The 20,404-nt window shown below is 42.6% G+C and overlaps 1 protein-coding gene across 4 annotated transcripts in view; it reads right to left on the bottom strand.

The window, feature by feature from the left end:
* MCTP1 (multiple C2 and transmembrane domain containing 1) overlaps positions 1–19,518 on the bottom strand; it is a 390,864-nt gene extending 371,346 nt beyond the window's left edge. For 2 of the 4 annotated variants that reach the window (XM_075932144.1, XM_075932145.1), the window contains exon 1: positions 18,243–19,517. In XM_075932144.1, the coding sequence (XP_075788259.1) occupies positions 18,243–18,839 (597 nt within the window). In that variant the 5' untranslated portion in view covers positions 18,840–19,517. Of the gene's footprint in view, positions 1–18,242 lie in introns of all 4 variants that reach the window. The other 2 variants (XM_075932146.1, XM_075932147.1) reach the window with 2 other exon arrangements.
* Positions 19,519–20,404: the final 886 nt, after the last annotated feature.

The following is a 20,404-nucleotide window of genomic DNA, read 5'->3' as shown; positions in this document are numbered from 1 at the left end:
ATACAGGCAGTCCCTGGGTTACATGGATCCGACTTACATCGGATCCCTACTTACAAACGGGGTGAGGCAACCCCGCACTATCTGCTTCCCCCCCCAACGGACTAGAGAGACGCGGAGCGGCTTCTCTCAGCAGACACCTCAGCTTGAGAATAAAGGACTGAGGGAAGTGAGGTGTGGGAGAATAAAACTGAGCTCTGGAGAAATGTTTGGCTAGAGTTTCCCCTACAATATGAACCAGTTCCGACTTACATACAAATTCAACTTAAGAACAAACCTACAGTCCCTATCTTGTACGTAACCCGGGGACTGCCTGTATACACAGTAGAACTTCAGTTAGAAACACTTCAGGAATGGAAATTCTAACTGACAAGTTTGTAAGGAATAAAACATTATGGTTATCTTGTCAACCATGTACAACTGAACATTGACTTAATACACCTTTGAAACTTCACTATGCAGAAGAAAAATGTAGCTTTTAACAATTTAGTTTAAATGAAACAAGTCCAGGAACTTTCAATAGTTTATGTTTAACGTAATACTATACTGACTTTATTGTAGGGAAGAGAGGGGTGTTACTGCTGCCTGATCACATATTCTAGTGTGCTTGACTGGTCAACTCAAGTTCATCGCACTAAAGTTCTACTGTCACTCACTTTTTTTTTTTAAATTGATTTGTTTAAATAAAAGTGAAATATTAAAAAGGATCAGCTTGGCCAGCATGTTTATTGTAAAAGTAAAGTTAATGGTCTTGAGCAGTGCAGGTGTCCGCTAACAGTACACGTTCCACAATTAAGGTAACTAGAATAGTTGACAACGTATACTTGGACCATTCAATACCTTAACCTAACTTCTTAAAAATCAAGTGCATTTTTGTGCAATCCAATTAGAGAAGGTGCTTCTGAAATATCAGACCTCACACGGATTCTCCCCGACTACGGAAATAATGGAAGAGGTTCACAACTCCTTGGCAGAGACAGAACTAGTTTGCAACACTACAGCAGAACCAGGGTTGGGCTCTACTTTCAGTTTCGGCTGCGTTTGGTGGGGTTTTTTTTTTTTTTTTTTTTTTTTAAATAGGGAAAAGAATTAAAGCCAAGGATGACATTTTTACCTTTGGTGGGAATGTGGAGGGAAGACCAAGTCCTTTGGGGATTCTGAAGATATTACATTTTGTCATCTCAGCAAAGACCAGAAATCCAAGAAGCAGAGCAGAGATTCAAGAGTCAGGCTATCAAAATATCCCCTCCTTATCTGTATATTAGAATACAGATTAAAGTCATAACGACCATACTTGGTGTGCATATATTGTAAGAGACATTCTTGTTTATTTGCTATTTTGCTTTCAGACTGCCTTCAGAGCTGCACCGTTAATTGAAGACTGATTAACTATTGTTTGGGGCACTAGGTGAGAGGACAGAGTGCTTCATACTGGATATACATGTTGAGAAGAATAAAATGTACATATTGTTGGTTTTGACCTGTGCTAACCTGATCCCCTTTTCCAGTGATCCCTATCCTGAGTTCACCACACCTAATGAAGTTCCAGATTACTCTAGGAATTGCGATTGTGGTTTTTATTTTTTATTGTTTATGTCCTGACACTCCTCTAACTGTGTTCTGTGCATTAGGTGGGACTTCCTAGGGTGAAGGTTGACTGGTGTCTTATTGATGAACCCAGGAACCATACTTCAGAGGAGAAAAAAGCGAAATGGCTACAGCAGTGCATTTATTGCATGCAAGGTTACATTTATTTTTCTAATAGTGAAATAAATGCTATAATCTTGGAAAGACAGTTTTGTTAAATGTTAACAGCTATTAAGATGTAGGGAGTACCATGCCATTTGAGTTAATACAGAATCTAGTTCCATGACACTTAAAGCTAAGAACTGAGTGATAGTTTAATTACAAGTCAATACTGTACATTTGTTAAAAAACATGCAATACAACTTCATGTTTGTCATTATACTTTGCCTAACAATAACCTTGCATCATTTTACTAGTGGCTTGCAGAGCTTATGATTTTGTGAAATGCTTTTAGGCATTTCTTCCATTATAGTCAATGGAGCAGCACATACAAAAGCCAAATATTACTTACAGTAGATTGCTTTTTTCTAATGTAGAAAAAGGCTGCTTGTTTATTAATTCCCTCTGGATTATCTTGAATGCTACATAGTCCCTGCACATCCAATGAGGTGTCATGATTATTTTTCATCAAACTAGGATAAGAAAGGAAACTCCACAGTTTTTACATCCCGGTGGCAACTATGGAGTTAGAATAATGAGAATGGCATCCAGGTTAACACAGTTTCATTTGGAAAAGCATTTCCTCACAGTGCGTACAAAGAAGAAAAAGAGCTTGATTACAATGTTTGCTTTACTTATGAACAAAAAACAGAAAGCCACATGCTAGCTCTACACATTCAGCATTTTGAGCAGGCCTAGGCATATCTTCAACACTGTCAATATAGTGTCTTTATAATTCTTGTTTCAGATACTTCCAGTCTTTACCATTTACCAAGCATTTTAATCTATAAACTGTTAAGCACAGCCACAGGTTACTACATGCTCACTGGTTAGGAATACCACTAACAAGTTCTAGTTAATATTAAGCATCAAATATAGCCCCTAATTGGCATTTCATATCCATTTAGCTAGCCATGCAACCACCACAAAAGCAGCAAATAGAGCAAGTTAACGAGAATTAAAGAATAGTCCTGAGCTTTGTAAAGATAAGCATCTTGCGGTACTAGCTTTTAAGTAGCTGATTGATGGAGTGGCACTATTTTTAAAGAAGATGTGTGCCAGCAGTCATGTTTATTTATGTAGGTGTGATGTCTCCCCTCTAGTGGCAATGAGGCTACTTAGAGATTAATAAATCTTCTAGCCTTACATAAGGGCCATGTGACTCATGCAGTAAAGGCTCACACATTAAGCTCCAGGGGTCACTGGTTTAATCCCATCTCCCAATATTCAGGGTTTGTCAGCATTACAGGCATAGAACCACCACTGAAGAATAAAACTAGTTTCTAATTATGAAAAGCTTCAGGATAAAGGATGGAGAATTAAATGTACACAGTCCTAATATTATTGAGCATTAAAATAAGTTGCATCTTGAGGCAGTCTGCACTAACTTTAAAAGTGAATATTTTGTAATTCATAACCAGTGGTCCAAGAGTCAGTTTGCAATGAACTGGTGATTATGCTAAGTATCAAAGCCACGCCCCCCTCAGTCTTAAGCCCAACCACCACCACCACCTACACCATTAATAAAATCTTGGTATTTTTTTCAAATAAACTGAAGTCACGATACTGACCTGCTACTAACAAACTCAGTCAATACAAGAGTCTTGGTTCTCTGCCAGACTTCAAAGTACTAAATATTTTAGTCAGCATGCATTGCAGTACAGCTACAAACCATTTCCTTCTGATGAATTCTTAAAGCCAAATTAAGACTAACTCAACATGAATGCCGTAGATAGAGGGGGACGCCCTGATTTCTTCTCCACCCTTCCCAAAAGGCCCCTGCAAAGGCCAGAAATAATTTGCCTGCAGGCTATGGGAAGAAATTAGGTATATGCCTAGATAACCTCTGAATGCTGTTAATTATGGCTCAATCCCTCTACAGACGAATTATATCTGTTGAACACAGAAAATCCCACAGGTGTATACACCTAATGGCAGATATTCTGAACATTTGCTAGGATAGTGCCCTTATTACATCTTCTCCTCCCCAGAACACCTATCTGAAGAGATCTAACTGAATCCTTAATTTTAATAAGCATTTCAGAACTATTTTAGGGGGGCCCTATGTTTTGCCACAAATACAACATTGGATACAAAAGTTATTAGGATGTTCTTACAGAAAATTGAATTTTGAACCCTGATTACTGTAATCTGTTCAGAATAGGTTTGTCCAAGGTCAGTATTAGACTTGTAGGATGTCATTCATTGTTCCACTGTAGTACCTTCCCCAGTGGCTGAAAGAATAAAATAAGCTTACACCAAATAACCTTATCTTTAATTTTAAAAGACTTTCACAGTGTATTCTCCCTGACGTATCAGCTCCTATCTTCCAACCACCAAACATGTAGCTTCCATTACCCACTTAATAAACTTCCCAATACCTTTTTGCTCCTGCCATGCTGCCCCTCACATTCGGGAGGAGCTCCAAGTAAGCATCCGCAAAGCTACCTCATTGCCTTCCTTAGCATTCTTTTAGGGACAAATTAGAATACTTTACAAGGTTAGGTATCTAGCCATTTTTTTAAAAAGGTACTGTTTTCTACATTAAATTTAAAGAAAAATAAGTCTTATCTATGCCATTCTGTGCTCATGAAGGCTTCTCTCCTTTCTTCACCTAAACACATGTAACACTAGAATTTATGAAGTAACAGTTTTAGTGTTTTACTGATGATTGTCTAATCAAGTGCTTCCTTGGTACCATGATGCCGATTCTAGATACTTGCCTCAATAAAGCACTAAAAAAAAGTTCCTGGCTCATTTCTGTGTAAGCTTGGTGGCAATACTCTGAGCATTATCATGAACAGGACCCTACAATTTCACTATTCATTTTGGTCAGTTTCAGAGTTCTAGGATTTTAAACGTGGCAATGTTCATTATTTCAGATTGACACTAATATTTCACTGTGTTTTAATTGTTGGAGTACTGATCCAAAAAAGAGTGGTGTAAGAGGTTATTGAATGGGGGTTGTGGTATCATTTGCTACCCTTACTTCTGTTCAGCTGCTTGCAACAGCATTGCATTGAGCTGGAAAGCTGGAGTGGGGCAGCTGTTGGTAGTTCTGCCTTAAGAGCTGGGCTGCTGGCCACCAGCAGCTGTGCAGCAGAAAGTATTATCTGGTATGGTATTGCCAACCTTACTTCTGTGCTGCTGCTGGTGAGGTGCTCTCTTCAGAGCTGGGCATCTGGCCAACATTACAACCACCGCTCCGATTTCCACCTTTTCTAAAATAACCTTGTGATCCCTTTTGGATTAGGGCCTCTATTTTGAGAAATGCTGGTCTCCCCCATGAAATCTGTATAGTATAAGGCAAAAGCACACAGGCCAGATTTCACAGTCTATGACAGGTTTTTCATGGCCAGCAATTTGGCAGGACTCTAATTATGGTTGATACATGAGATGCAACAATTATAAAACACTTATATGGTAAAGCAGTATAAAGGTGTACCTGAGAGCACAGCAGGTCCATTCCCCCCAGATACATGGTGCATATTCAAATGTACTAGCCAAAAGGTGACAGACTTGTTACTGTGTGATTCTGTAACTAACAATGGATTCTGAGAGTACAGAACTGCAGGTTGCATTATGTAGTATAGTGTATTACTACCAATAGATCTACAGTGTGGCAGAATTTTTATCCTAGTTAAAATCACAAGTCATTGAAACAGGGACAAAATAGTTTTCAAAGCCATGTAACTTAAGCTGGTTTTAATAGAATCAGGACTGTACGTTAAAGCACTAATTTTGGCCCCTAATAATTTGAAAGCATAAGGATACAGGAATTAGATACGGGCTACCTTCAATATTTTCATATGTTTGAATTATTTTAGTAAATTGTTGATAGTACACTTCAGTGACAGCATTTCTTATTGGCAAGATTCATTCATCACTTCAGGTCTTTTGAGAATATTGGAGTTTAAATGAATGATTAGAAAGGAGAGAGCAAGCATGTGCTAAATCACAAAAAGGGAGGTCATTCCAGCGTTAGGGGGTAGCAAGAATGAGGTACAAAGTTTCAGAGGAGATATATAAATATGGTTACATTATTCCACTGCAAAATGATATACATTTTACTTAAGCCATCAGTTTCCACAGGACACTTAGTTTTCCCAATCTTGATCAAATATTAACATTGTTGTTTGAGACCAAGACTATTAGTAAGTCTCATGTGACAAGCATTACAGGACTCATGATAGCTGAAGTATATCTAGTAACTGAAGACTAAGTGACCCACTAGAATTCGTTAGTCTTTTTAAGCCAGAGGACTCCAATTTGAAGTTCTGAAAAAGATACCAGACCTCTCTGTCAAAGGCATTTTCACCCAACATATTATCTGCAGTACTGTGTGGAAGACTGACACTGCTAGCATACCACCACCTTCACACCCAATGTGCCATATGCACAAAGAATTGTATAGCCATCTACCATACGTTTCCCATCTACATGCCAGGCAAAACAAGCATCTTACTCTGAAACAAATCTCAGTTTTGCCTAACTGTACAAATCTTCCAGAGAAAATGCTAGCATTCCAAGAACCCCTATTAGAAAAATATCGACTTCTACATTAGAATATTCCTATTGTTATGGTGCATTAAATCAGCTCATTAACTTATACTAATGTACCTCAATCTTTAACATCTGAAATTGTCATATTGCTAGAGATGAACTTGCTTTAATGGTATTTAAAATTATGTGTAGATATATGTGTGTGTGTGTGTGTGTGTGTGTGTGTGTGTGTGTGTGTGTGTGTGTGTATACACACACACACTAGACTTTGTCATCAATATTTTAGTTCTGTGACTAGCCTGCTCAATTATTATAGTGATCTTTGTATGCTCTCGGAAAATGCATTCCTCTTTCCATGTTCACTTCCGTCCTTCCAATTTTCATAGTGTATCAATGTTAAACAGTGTAAGAACTGTAAGCATAAAACCAAGAAGCACAGCTCATCCTTGTGACATCGAGACAGAAAGTGTTACCAACTGATTACAAAAAACTGGGAAGCAAGGATCAAGTGTTCATAGCTCTTTACAATTAAAAATGACTTATTAAAATGGTAATCACATTTCTTGCAGGGGACATTCTCTGCCAAGTGAAGAAAGAAGATCAAATACCACATCGACAGTATAGTATTAAGCGTCCCTGTTCAATTGTATGAAAATATCTTAATCAGTCCAGTCAATGAGCCAAACTCAAGATTTGTTTTGTGGGTCTTGTTCAGGAAAGTTTAGTCTTTTCTTTTATAGAAGGAAGATGTTAATGAGAAAGTTATGAAGAACTGGCGTTCATGTACCTGAAGTGACGTTACCAATGTAATGGTTCATAAATAAGATAACCTCCTGCTTCTGCTGCCTCCAGGCTTTGCTATAGCAATTGCTAATCTGAGCTCATGATAGGTGATGTAAGAAATGGGAAAGGCAGAGGGGAAGGGAAAATAATTAGGGATGCAGAGAACCAAGAAGAACATAGACTGAAGGAAAAGAATAAGGTGGGCACAGAGGTGAGCATAAAAGCTGAATTCCCTGATTTTAGAATGGGAGGGAAGGATAGGGAAAGGGATAATATTCCAAGATGGATTGGTTGTCAGAGGAGCACAAAGACAAAATGGGGAAGCAAAATATACAGTAAGCACCAAACAATTTCAGGGGAATGTGGTAGCAATGGCAGGGAACCAGAAGAACATGAACACGGGTGATCAGAGAACTAGATGGGTCACAAAGTGAGGAGGAAGAGTGCAGAAGGCATGAAAGGAGGATGCAAAGTATCAGGTAGGTACAGAGAAGAACAAGGAAAGTTCTACTTTATGAACTATGATTTTTTGTTAATTCATAAATATTTTCCTCACAATGGGATTAAATATAGTATTTTTACATTTAAATAATAAAATAATATTTAGATTCAATATTAAAATCATGCATTATTACATTAGCATGCCAAGTGAAGAGCAGATGTTAGGGTCTAAGAAAATTTACTTCATATGGGAACACACTGGGAGACTGGAAGGGTTTAAGGAACAACCAATGATTATAGCCTGCAGCTGCAGAGCGTACAATCCCCTTAGTCATAATTAACAACAAATTTGGGAAGGGATGGTAAAAAATGCTTCACTGTTTAAGCCAATTCCTCATAATGATGAATAAGGATGCTATCCAATATATGGGATAATCTACCCCCTATCATCTTACTGCAGAGTTCTTTTACCTTCCTCTGAAAGATCTGGTACTAGCCACTGTCAAACATTGGCTTGGACCCAATATAGGAATTGCTATTTTCCTTAGTTGATAGCAGCTTTGGGAAAGTTCCGTTTCTCAAACATGCACCTCTAACAGTTATAATGCAGAAGAGCAGCATAGCACTACATTTCACTGGCCATTTAATATGGTATTAGATTTTGCAAGGGACAGCTCTTTGCTATGCTAAAATTTCAATAGACTTCACTAGGCATCAAGTTATAACACAGGATAATTGATTTAGTTAGCCGATAAAGGCTTCTGCTTATCAGAAAGCCAGGAACAGTGTGAAAACATACAAGACATCATGGAATGCTATCAAATGAGGATACCATTACAAGTATCATCCATGCTAAGCATCAAAAACATAGCAAGGATTCAATTTGGTTAAAACCAGTGTTTCAAAAAACATTAATTTGAAAGAATAGCAATTATAAAGCACCAAATGATTGTCAGCAGTCAAGAGACAAGGTGGGGGAGGTAGTATCTGTTACTGGACCAACTTCTATCGGAGAAAGTGGCAAGCTTACAAGCTACTCAGCTCTTCTTCAGATCCAGTCATCAGTTCAACTGACTGGAAAATTCAGGACACTAGTTTCAGTGACGGAGGGGAAACTATGTTAAATGCATCATTCATGCATCATTCTTCCTGGGAAAGTAACCTTTGAAATGGCTTGGATCTCAAACTATTAAAAAAAACATTGAAAATCATGCTATGATGGATATTCCACGTGCTCCCAAATCCAATTCTCATTTACAAAATATTCTAAATGATAGCTTGAGTGTGGGTGAAGGAACCATCTTTGCACAAATCTAAGGCTTCGGATATAAACATATGCAAAGAGCAAGAAATACTGGAGTATACCGAAATGAAACCTCTATGTGTTTTACATTAGGGATAGGGTTAAGAAAGAAGCAGACCTGTGGAATGGTGGGACAGTACTGTCAATCCCAAAAGAGTAAAAAAACCCACACACAAACAAGAACTGAACTCCACAGATTGACACCAAAGATTGTGAAATTGCCCCTGGAGTCCTCAGATTTTAGCAGACAAGTTGTCTTGTGTTTTTAGCTTAAATCCCATGTGACTGAGTGGGGCAACAGAGGGGCATGCGTATGGGGCATTTCTGGCCTGTCACAGGCACTCACTTGATCATGTTAAGGCGTGGAGCTTCCAGCTTCTCCCCAAACTCAAAACATCTAGTTCCAACTCACAGCAGAATGCATTTTAATAGCAAATAAAGTGATCCTTTTATGTGTCTCCCATATGTCCCCAGGCAGTGAGACTTTGATTAACATGTGTAAAGTACAAAAAGATCCCTGAATGAAAAGTATTAGAGGACTACAAATTAGGTCTTTCCCCTTTCACACATTTTGCTATTTATCTTGAAGTTGAGATAAAAACAGTACTCCAAGAACAGTTTTTGTAATGCATTTCTATATCCGCACTCTTACTGAATTTATACCATAAGGTGTAATCAAGTATTTGCAAAATTACACGAGCTTCCTCTAAGGTGTCACTAGCCCTTTTAATGACCAGTTCAATAACATACAACGGTTTGGTTGAATATAGCGGCTCAAACCCCCTCTTTAAATTCTTAAAGCCTGGCTTGGGTTGGATAGGATAAGATTTTTAAGTTTGACCTACTAGGTACTTTCACTTCCCCACTCAAGTACTTTGAGACTATAACAGTAATTACTGTTATCTGAGGAAAGCCACCATATAAAATTTTAAACACCCAAGTGTGAGATGTCTGCCAGACTCCTCAATCATGAGTAACTGACTGTTTTATTGAGGTCTAAAGTTCTTAGAAACAAAGCTATAATCACTGAGTCAATGGTGGTCTTGTGGACAGCAGAAAATGGCTTTCCTCACTGTCAGTTCTCCAGTCCCGAGAAATCTTTACCACCAGGTCCCACTCCAGTTACTCTGTAAAGGGTTCTGAATTGCTGGCCTGAAAACCCGGCGCAAAGATCAAGTGACTGATTCCCTGCTCTTCACATTAGCATTCCTGATATTTGACACAATATACTGGTGGAATCTGATTAGGGAACACAGATTCAATCAGGAGGACTTCCCAAAAGATTGTGATCATTCACATTTTGTACCCTATTTCATACATACACTTATGATGCATAACACCCTTTTCTACAAAAATGCCGACATTGCAGAAGTGAAAGGAGGAATAATTATTTGTATAAACTAAGTGTCACACCTAAAGGTACTAGAACTTACACCCCCCCCCCCCCCCCGATGTGAAGTGGTTTCCATTTTGTAAAAGATTTACAGTTAGATTCAATAGCTCTCAGTATCTACTATAAAAATGATTCCAACACTCCAACTCATTTAGATTTCCATTCTCCTTTTAGGGAAAGCAGAGAACCACTTCTCTCTCATTTTATGCAAGACAGAATGATGTCATCACGTTAGTCAGTGTCCACAGGAACCAACCCCCACGCCAAGAGCTTGGGCTGCCTGCAGCCCCAGCACTCTCCTCCCCAGAGGCAGGGCAAAGAGCCAAGGCCACTTCAGCCCCTCCCTGGTGGCAGCAGGTGGGAGCCCTGAGGGAAAGAGCTGGACCCAGGCCCTCCTTGGTGGACAGGGGAGGGCTGGGGCATCTGAGGCCTCATCTGCCAAGACCCCACCCCCCAAGCCCACAGCTGCCTCCCCCTGCACCCTCTCCATGGCCAGACCTCCTACTCCCAGATACAGGGGAGAGGGCTCGATGAGAATGGCGAGCAGGGGACGCAGCTCCTTAGTATTTTTAAACCTTATTAGCATTGGGGGCTGACTTATTTAGTTACCGAATCTAGACCTCAGTGATATATTATGAATTATGCTATTTAAATGAGCGACAAAGCCAAACTCTGTCCTCAAATATTCACAGAGGTCTCATTGAAGTCTGTGGAGCTCCACAGAGGCATCCCATGGCAAAATCTAACATTTAGATTTTTAACTATACCATGACATACCATAAAAACCAAATAGTTAATTTAGGAGTACTTAATGCAACTGTATGATTCATAGATTCCAAGGAGAGGACCACTGCGATCAGTACTCTGATTTCTGTCTCCTGTATACAACACAGGCCACCTTACCCAAAATTATTCCTACAGAATATTTTACCAAAAAAAAAAAAAAAAACCACCACACACACAAAACACAAACCACCAATCTTGACTTAAGTTGTCACTGAGGCAGAATCAACCATGACCCTTCAATAGTTGATTGCTGTGTTAAATATTTACAGCTCATTTTCGGCCCAAAATTGTCTAGTTTAAAATTCCAACCAGACTGTGCTAGACTGAAGATACATCCCATTGTTAAATATTTGTTCCTCATGTACCCACCCTTTAACCTTTTTTGTCAAGATAAATAGATTCAAAGAGATCAATCACTATTAAAGCGTGTCCAATTTTGAACTGGACAACTCAGGCAAACAGGGATCTGGCAGCTCTGAACAGCACCAGTGACCAGGTCATTGATTGTCCAGTTGGTGGCCCCACACTGGGACTAGCAGTCTTCTTGCCAGCTGCTGTGCTCCCAGTTCTTCAGCCAGTGGGGCTGCATCAGGGCTGAGACAGCCTGAGAGCAAAGGAAGCTCTAGCTTCCTGCATTGTTCCCTGGTTCCCTCCTTCCTCTGCCAGGATGCACTGCCATAGCTGTAATCCCAGGTGCTGTGTAGTGCGCACACAGGAAAGGGGGGGCAAGAACAGCAATGCCCTACCAGGCAGGGGGCACAGTAGGCTAAGCCCAGCCAGAGGAAGGGAATAGCTGCCTGGGAAAGCATCCAACTGCAGGCAAATTGGTGGGGGGGAGGGGCAGATGGGACAGCGAGGGGGTCACAGAAGAAGAGGGTAGATGGGGGAATGTTGTGTGGGGCAGGGAGAAGGCTAAAGGGATGCAGATGGGGCAGAGGAGTGAGGCAATAGGAAGGGGAGTATTTGAAGGGGAGAGGGGGAAGACAGTGTTGAGGACAGAGAAAATGCTTGCAGGTGGGAGATCATGAGGCAGCTGGGTAGGGATAGGTACCCAACTTGGTGGACGCTGGTAGAAATCAAATCTAGCACTGCTGGCCTGGCACCTGGCAAGATGGGGGATACACTGGCTCTGTGCTCCCAGAAGCACATAAAGGTACAATAACTTTAGTGAAAAAAAATCATGGAGCTGGTGACAAAAAAAGGGACAACAGGGAGGGGAATTAAAACCTTTGTGAAGTTTCATTTTAATTATCCTTTTTTGTTGCCAGTTCTAGTATCCCGTAGCTAATCAAGCCTGAACTTAGCATCTGTCCAAACAAGAAAATGTGCCTGCTTGGGTTTGCAGTGAAGATTAACATGTAAGCAAGGGGGCAGAGGGAGGGGGAGAGCAAGCAATGGAAAGATGCAGGAGGGAAAGAAGGAGCGAGCAGGGACAGGGCATTGGGAGAGCAAAGGTGCTAGACTGCCAAATTTCAAATTCCAGAAAACCTAATCACTAGAAGGCATCCTTTAATCATTTTCATGGCTCTTCTTCAAACCCTCTCCAATTTATCAGCCTCCTTCCTCAATTATGGGCACCAGAGCTGGACATACGTATTCCAGCAGCAGTCACCCCAATGTCAAATACAGAGGTAAAATAAGTTTACTCCTATTCAAGAATCCTTCATTTAGGCATCCAATTCACTTCATTTAGACCAGCATCACACAGAGCTCATATTCAGCTGACACTAAATTTTTCAGAGTTACAAGATGGAAGATACTTACTTTTTCATAAGATAGAATGACCTACATTCTTAGTTCCCAGATGTATTAAAAAGCATAATTTGCTTCTGCCCTGATAATGAACTGATCCGCATCACTATCAGTTGATGTGTGTTCTTCATTGGAAATTTGTGTCAGCATAAGGCTCTATCCACAGATGTGAATAACCTACTTTCTATCAGTGGAATCTGCTGAACCACAATGCTCTACTCCAAGAAATTGCAGCAGCCAACCGAGAACATTGTGTTGCCTCTTGCAGAAGCCAGAGCTCTGCGCTGGCCACTCCTCCCAGTCATATCATCTCTAGCTGCTCCCCCAGTAGGATTGTATGACTCCTGACAGAAAAAAATATTTTTTGGAAGAGTTGGTGGCAATATAGCCGCACACCAAAGAGGAGCTGCTGGCATGGAGTATTAGCACCACATTCTTCTCCTTTGACCACTACTCTTGGGAATTGCAGCGTCCAGCAGTTCAGCAGATAGTTTTCTATTTGGAAAGAAATTTGTATCTGCAGGACTCAACTCTTCATGATTTACCACTCCAATTATTGCATCATCTGCAAACTATCAGTGATATTATGTTTTTCTTCCAGGTCATTAATAAAAACGTCTGAGTTTTTAAAGTAGACAGTGTATCCACTCTGTGCTCATGCTTTTAAGTGCTAAAAAGCACTTTTCTTTGTAATGAAATGGTAGGTAGAGCTATATCCTGTTAAGAGCAGCAATAACTTTTCTTTATTAACTTGATCATAAATGCTGCATAAGCAGCTACCTTGTCTAGAGGCAAGATATTTAGGGTCTCTTGCAGGACCCTACTTTCCGCATAGTGCCAGAGTGGGAACAGCCGTGACAAGCTCCCTTTTCCAGCCTTTATAGGCATCATCTGGGCCCTTCTATGGTAAAGGACATCCAACATTTGTCCTTACCCTTATACAGTTCAAGTTGCAGATGGCACCTATCATAAGCAAGGTGAAGCTCTGAAAGAAAAAAAAATCCCACACCTCTCAGACATTCTACCATAGTAGCAAGTTGTTTTAGACTTCACTTTAAATTAGGGATCAAACATCAACTTTAAAACCAGTATCTACAGAGCACACATGGAACAGTTCTGCCATAACAGACCTTATTCTTTACCAGGCCTTGCTGCTCGAAGTTAGTCCCCTTGAAAAAAAAAAAAAGTTTCCTTATAGATGCTACTATTATTGAAAAACAATGCAACTATGATCACTGAAGAATTTGGTTACTAACTACCATGCCATAACAACTGTGATAAGACACTGTATAAGTCTTGTTTTAAAAAACTGTATTCAGCTGTCACAAGTACTACTGTTCATTTGCCAAAGAAAAAAAAATCTTTAAATAAAGTAATCCCATAAGTAACCCATTCACCCTATACTGTGTTCCAGACTTGGTTTTCCAGAGTCATTCATTCCTACAAATGCAGTTTTTGTTGTTAAGTTATAACCCCATATTCACAAAGATTAAGGGGAAAATGAAAGTTCAAAATAAATGAGGTTCCAGGTGACAACAAAAGTTACTATTTGGCTTGGGTAAGTCTCTATTCTGGTTACCCTAGCCTAAAGGAAGATTACTAAATTTAGAATGTTAGCTAATTTTGAAACTAAAAACTACTCTGAAGAATCCAGGGACCAACTTTAGTTAATTACAGTATAAGCATAGGTTAAGTTGGACTAAGTACAGTTGTATTACTGTCTTAATTTTCAGGTCAACTGTAAGTGCATACAGTTATTGTGAGGCAAGACATAGTTCAAAGACAGCTGAAAAGATGAGAAGCAGACAAATACCGCTCACACTTCTAAAGGGAGCACCTTAGACCAGAACTGTTTCATTAGAGGGGAATGTGGGGGGAGGGGGAGCGAGAATCCAGAATTTAGACTGATCCACTACTAACATTAAAGAGCTAGTGAAAGATAGAGCTGCCAGAAAACACAGTATCCTTCTGAATAGAGGAAATCTGTATTAACAGCTCCTCTCACGTCCTTATCTTACTTTTCTATTAACTGAGAGTAGATTCTCTTGGCCTAAACTCAAGCACTCTCTCTTTTTTGGCATCCCAAAAAATAAATGTTTGCCTGCTTCCATGCCCAGCTGTGGAGTCCTAGGGAGGACAGTATAGATACTCAGTTACTCCACCTGCACTTAGAACACACTACTGTAAAAATTCACAATTGGCTCTTCTTTTTCTAACCTAAGAATGACCATACTGGGTCAGACCAACAGTCCATCCCAGTATTCTGTCTGCTGACAGGGGCCAATACCAGATGCCCCAGAGGGAGGCAACATAATAGGTAGTCTTCACATGATCCCTCTCTTGTCACCCATTTCCAGACAAAACAGCTCAACAGCCACCCATGACTGCTCAGAAGATGGGAGGAGGGAGGGGGGAAAAGATGCTACTGAGAACCAGTGACCAGTTTGTGATGTAGTGGGTGGTGTTGTCCATTCAGCCATTCTCTGGTTACTATGCTTGGGCTGTGGGTGACCCCCTACTGGCCTGTGTCTGTAAGCACTGCCCAGCAGTGGGGGGAAGGGACTGGGGTTTGCCCTGAGGACACTCATGTCATGTAGTCCATGGCCCAACAGGTTCTTACCTGTCCAGGGAAGGGGTTTGAACAAAGGAAGGGTGTGGTTTGCATAAGGGCAGTTTTTGGCTGGAAAGCCATGAAGAGAACAGACTAAGCAGAGTGCTGGGCGTTGAGGAATTTATGCACCCCTACCCCTAGGGGTCTAGGGCTGCCAGCCCCCAACTCCTTATATCCACATCACATCTATGCTATATCCCAGAGAGGCAATAAACCCTCTTATTCTCCTGGCTGGTGGAGTCTCATCTTGCCATAGATGGGGTGCGAGATCGGGGGAGAGGGGGGTCACAGTTACAGCTCCCTCGTGGTTAAACATGATTGAAACAGGGAGGGGGGATGCTCATGGATAGAAAGCACTGCTCACCCAAGCCACAGCAAGGAGGAGGCTACTCCCTCTGCTTTTAGCAAAGAAGGGTGATTTGTGCTTCCTCTACTTACTTTAACCTCATGTCAGATAGCTAGAAGTAACTGCATCTTTGGTCAAGTGGAAGAAGTGCAACTGGGCAAAGAACAGACAAAGCATTGACTGTGGCCTTTGGACTTTATATATTATGTCCATTCCTTAGACAGAAAAGATTGCAGGATCATTGCTTAGGTAAGTTGTGGTCAAAGAGCACCTGGCAGGTACACCCCTCTCTACCGATACAACTCTCGGTATTGGATGAAGTCATTAGATAGTAACCCCTCATCTCAAGCATTCATCTTTATTCTACTGATAAGGTATCATGCACACTGATAAGAGTAACACTGTTTTTGCTAATTATAAATGTGTGCCCAAAACAATGTCCTCTAATTATAAATCTGTCATACATGTAAACTTTTTCAAAGAGTTGCATGTTCTTGGTTTTCATTGTAGAACTATGACAACTTCTATAAGTTAAGGACCCAATGACAAAATGCTGAGCAAATTTCTCCTTAAACATGAGAATATTTTTGAATTGCCAGATACCATAGACTCTAAATGGGTAAAATATACTCCAGCTGTTGTAACCACATAACTCATGTAATCCAGAATAGAGGAAGGGCACATAGTTGTATTTTAAAATTTGAAGTAATAAATTAGATGGTATTTTACATACCTTCCTTGTGAAAGTAGCCTTTAAAAAAATCCCCACCACCACCATTCATTATCTGCAATATCTGTCCTTGTTTTGACAAGTCTAGACATGATACCTAGGACTTCCTGCTGCCATTTTCAATTCAACTAAAAATAACCACCCAGTAACAGAAAATTTCCACTCATTCTAAAGACAACTTAAAAAAAAATTAGTCCTTGTGATGAAAAAAGCACTGAAGAAAAATATCCATTGTATAAACTTAAAGTGATTTTGATCTCAAAAAGGAAAAGTAACTTAAGTTTCCAGATTTTCCTCCAATATTGGGAAATTATATAAAAGCCCTGATTCAGCAAAGCATTTGTAAATCAGTGGGACTGAGAAACCTCGTTAAAATTAAGCAGAGGCTTTAATTCTGCCTAGATTAATGCAAATAATAGAAATCCTCATGTGTGAAGTCAAAGTCAATGTAAAATTCAGAATACCTAAATCTTTGAACAACTCTGTATCTAACTGATTCTGTAGTGCTGACTAAAATCAAATGTATACAAACGCTCTATAGATTATTCTTGACCCTTAAAAACCTGAAGTGCACATTGTAATTCTCCCATAGCTAAAGATTAAAACAGATAAGAATATGATTTTGTACCACATTTTCAATTACTTCTGCAAAAGTACTTGCATGTTTAGACATTTACTAATTCCAGAGAGAGAAAGACTCATATCCTGAACTTTTCTAGTAGAGAATCCATTGTAGGAACAGCAGACCCATCAATAATAAGCATCATCACTTAACTTCCAACTGACAGCCACAAGAGAGCTTTGAACACCTTTCTCCAATAATCAAATATTACTTTCAGCCTGAAATTTTTGCAGTGTGCATTAAACACTTGCTAGCAGTCTGATAAATATTGCTCAAGTTCATGTATTTTTAGAAAACTTGTATTACCACAGTTGCTGTTTGTGTTTTGTGCATATGCCACCAACAGGTTCACTTTTCTATATGGGCCAGTATGGCCTTATGTTATTAAGCACACATGTGATTATAGGGCCAGGACCAGAGTTTCAGTGTTCCTACGTCACAACTTTTCTAAGACTCAAAAACTTGCAAGCCAACCTATGAAAATGAAATCTTATACCTACAAATTTCATATGACAGGTTGGAAGCCTAGAAGTACTGCTAGCACTATACAAAGCACAGTTTCCAAATCCAAATGGAAGCCTAGTGTGCGTGTTATTGGCAATGTGGCCTGATTAAAAACCTTAAGATTTACAGGGCGCAGGACATGGCCCACAGTGGGGCGTGTGCACGCTCTGTTCTTTTGTACAAGGCCGGGAAGCAGAATGCTATACCGGAATCGTTTGCACTATGAAGAGAGAAGGCCATTCAGCGCGCCGGATGGTGGCGTTGATCAGTTTGCCCGGGGCGTGCTAGCCCCGACGATCCCTGCTACACTCGCTTTTCTCTCTTCCACGCACCGTGCCTCCCGCGCATTCGGTTCAGAGAGCGCACGCTCCTCCCACCGCCTCGGGCTCTCAGCGCCCCGCGCCACACACCGCTGACACGAGCGAAGCTCACGCAGTCACGCTCCACTCGCCTAAGCGAGTCTTTCTAGGGCGCTGCAAGGGGGCTGGGTTTATCTGCAACCCCAGTGCAGCGCGGGGCCCGACTTCCCTCTGCTTGGCACCTGCTGTTGTTAACACCAGACTGGGGGGGAGGGGGGGGGGAGATGCTGTCGACCCAAGAGGCTCCTGTTTCCCGCCCAAGCCGCAGGGCAGTGATCATGGGAAGCCCCAAGCTCGGGGGGATACGGACCCTCTCCCGCCCCCTCAGCCGGAGCTGTCCGTGGTACGATGGGGGTGGGGACTCACCGCGCTGCCTTCGGCTCCCTCATCCTCGCTCCGGATGGCGCTGGGCCCGTCCTGCAGGAGCTGCTCCAGGCAGGTGGTGCCGGGCAGGGACGAGCTCTTCTGGTGGGACAGGTGGGCAGCAGGCCGGCGTCCCTCCTCCCCGCCAGCCCTGTCCGCTCGGGCCGGGGCGGCTGGGGGCAGCGGGGACGAGGCGAGCGAGGAGGAGGCGGAGGAGGAGCCGGGCGGCTGCGGCCCCTTGCCGGGGTGGTGGAGCAGGTGCTCGCGGAGGCGGCGCAGGGCGGAGGCGGGCTCGCCGCCCGGCTCCAGGGGCTCGGCCGCGGAGCAGCATAGGTTGGGCTGGGAGGAGGAGAAGACGCGGTCCAGCACCTGCTTCCGCCTCTTGAAGCCGCCCCACCGGGCGCCGGGCAGCGGGTCCCCCTTGCTGCCGCCCACAGGGGACGCGGCGGGGGGCTGGGGCCCCGCAGTGCGGCGCTCCGCGCCCGACCTGCAGCTCCGGGCTTTGCTGCCCAGCTGCAGGTTCTTCCAGAGCCGGGCCTGGAACGAAGCCGCCGGCTCGGGCTCGCCGGGCTTGTCCTCGGCAGCAGCCCGCGGCTCCATCCTCTCCCTCCCGCCGGCGCTCCCCCGCGGGCTGCGGCTCAGACTGCGGCGGAGGCTGAAGGAGCAGCAGCAGCAGACCCCGCCGGAGCGCGACCGCTTCAGCCCAGCCCGGGCTGGGGAGGAAGCTGCGACCGCAGCTGCAGGATGCGCTCGGGGCCGCCGACTCCTGGTGCCGCAGCAGCCCCGGCGCGTTGGCTCCTGCCCGGCCGGCTGCCAGCGGCTTGATCGACCAAACGGGCGGCCCCAAAGTTTATCCGCCTCCCTGTCGCTAATTCCCTTCTGTCTGCGGCGGGCTGTGGTCACTGGGCGCGGCGGGCTGCTTGCTGGGGGCTACCACACACGTGTGCGATCCAGGAGCGAAAGCAAACCCAAGAGGAGTGGGAGGAAACCATCGCTGAGGCTCAGGAGGCAAAGTTTGTAAAGGCTGAAGCCGCAGACAGTCCCCAAGCGCTTCCTGGCTGCTGTGAACTCAGACAGCCGTGCTGCTGCTCGGGCTTTTCGGCGGCGCGGATTGGGGAAGGAGCTCCCAGGTGATGCTGCAAACGCTGTTATCACGGGGCCAATCGTGAAAGTTAGGAGTGTACCGAGGGACGCTGATTAATTGGCCCACTGGATAGTCACAGCTGAGGAAAGGATGATGCGTGAATGGCTTATCACCGCACGCACCTAAAGTTGCAATATAAGCGGGGTTTCCCTCCTTCCGCGACGTGTGTGTGTGAGAGAGAGAGAATTACAACCAGCAGCTATTTACTGTCATTTAAGTAGTAGGCATGGCAATTAGAAAAATGATTGCAACACTGTGATTGGCCACTTCGGAGAAGTGGGCAAATTAAAGTCTCTGTGGAGACTAAAGGTTGGGAGTAGGATTTCCATTAATAGTATGAATGTTAGCTACTTCCTCCCCCTTCCTGAGACTTGTGGGTAGGGCCAGGCTGCGAGTTAGAACTAGGGTCTCGGACCAGTTCCCCACCATTACCTTGAGCTGCTACATTGCCAAAAGTTTTTCTTCCGGAGCTCACCAACTATTTTACACACGTGAGGATTAGTTTGCTCCCAATGGAAATTGGGTTGTCTATGTGGGAACCCAGGCTGAGGAAATTAATCTGAAACTATAGGCAAGTGAAGGGTGGCAAATCTCATTTGAGGAAAGGCTGAAAAAACTGACTTTTCTGCCAAGCACGTTTGCTGGGGGATGAGTCTTTAATTCTCTGCACTTTCTGCTGTAATTTACTGTAACACTCTCTAATAGAAATTCTGAGTTCCTGAAAGCAAAGGTTAATAATAAAAAGAAAGAGGAATGTTACAGGTACCTCTACTCTCATGGATCCACAGCAATATCAAAGTAAAGCATCAAATGGACTACTTCAGGGAGGAAGAGAATAGAGCCTGTAAATAGAAGTGGACTTTACAGTGTTTGATATGCTTCAGGTTCTAAATCTTTCAGCATAGATAATTATGAATACCTGATCTATTCTCCCAGTAGTATTTTCTCTAAATTAATTTGCGTAAGTGTCACTGTTGAAAGTTAGAATATAGAAGTGATGTTGGAATAATGGTTATTTAAA

The sequence above is a fragment of the Pelodiscus sinensis genome, chromosome 6 (genome assembly GCF_049634645.1).
Source record: "Pelodiscus sinensis isolate JC-2024 chromosome 6, ASM4963464v1, whole genome shotgun sequence".
Lineage (NCBI taxonomy): Eukaryota > Metazoa > Chordata > Testudines > Trionychidae > Pelodiscus > Pelodiscus sinensis.
The sequence above is the reverse complement of the archived record's forward strand: the minus strand, read 5'-3'. Positions and strand labels throughout refer to the sequence as shown.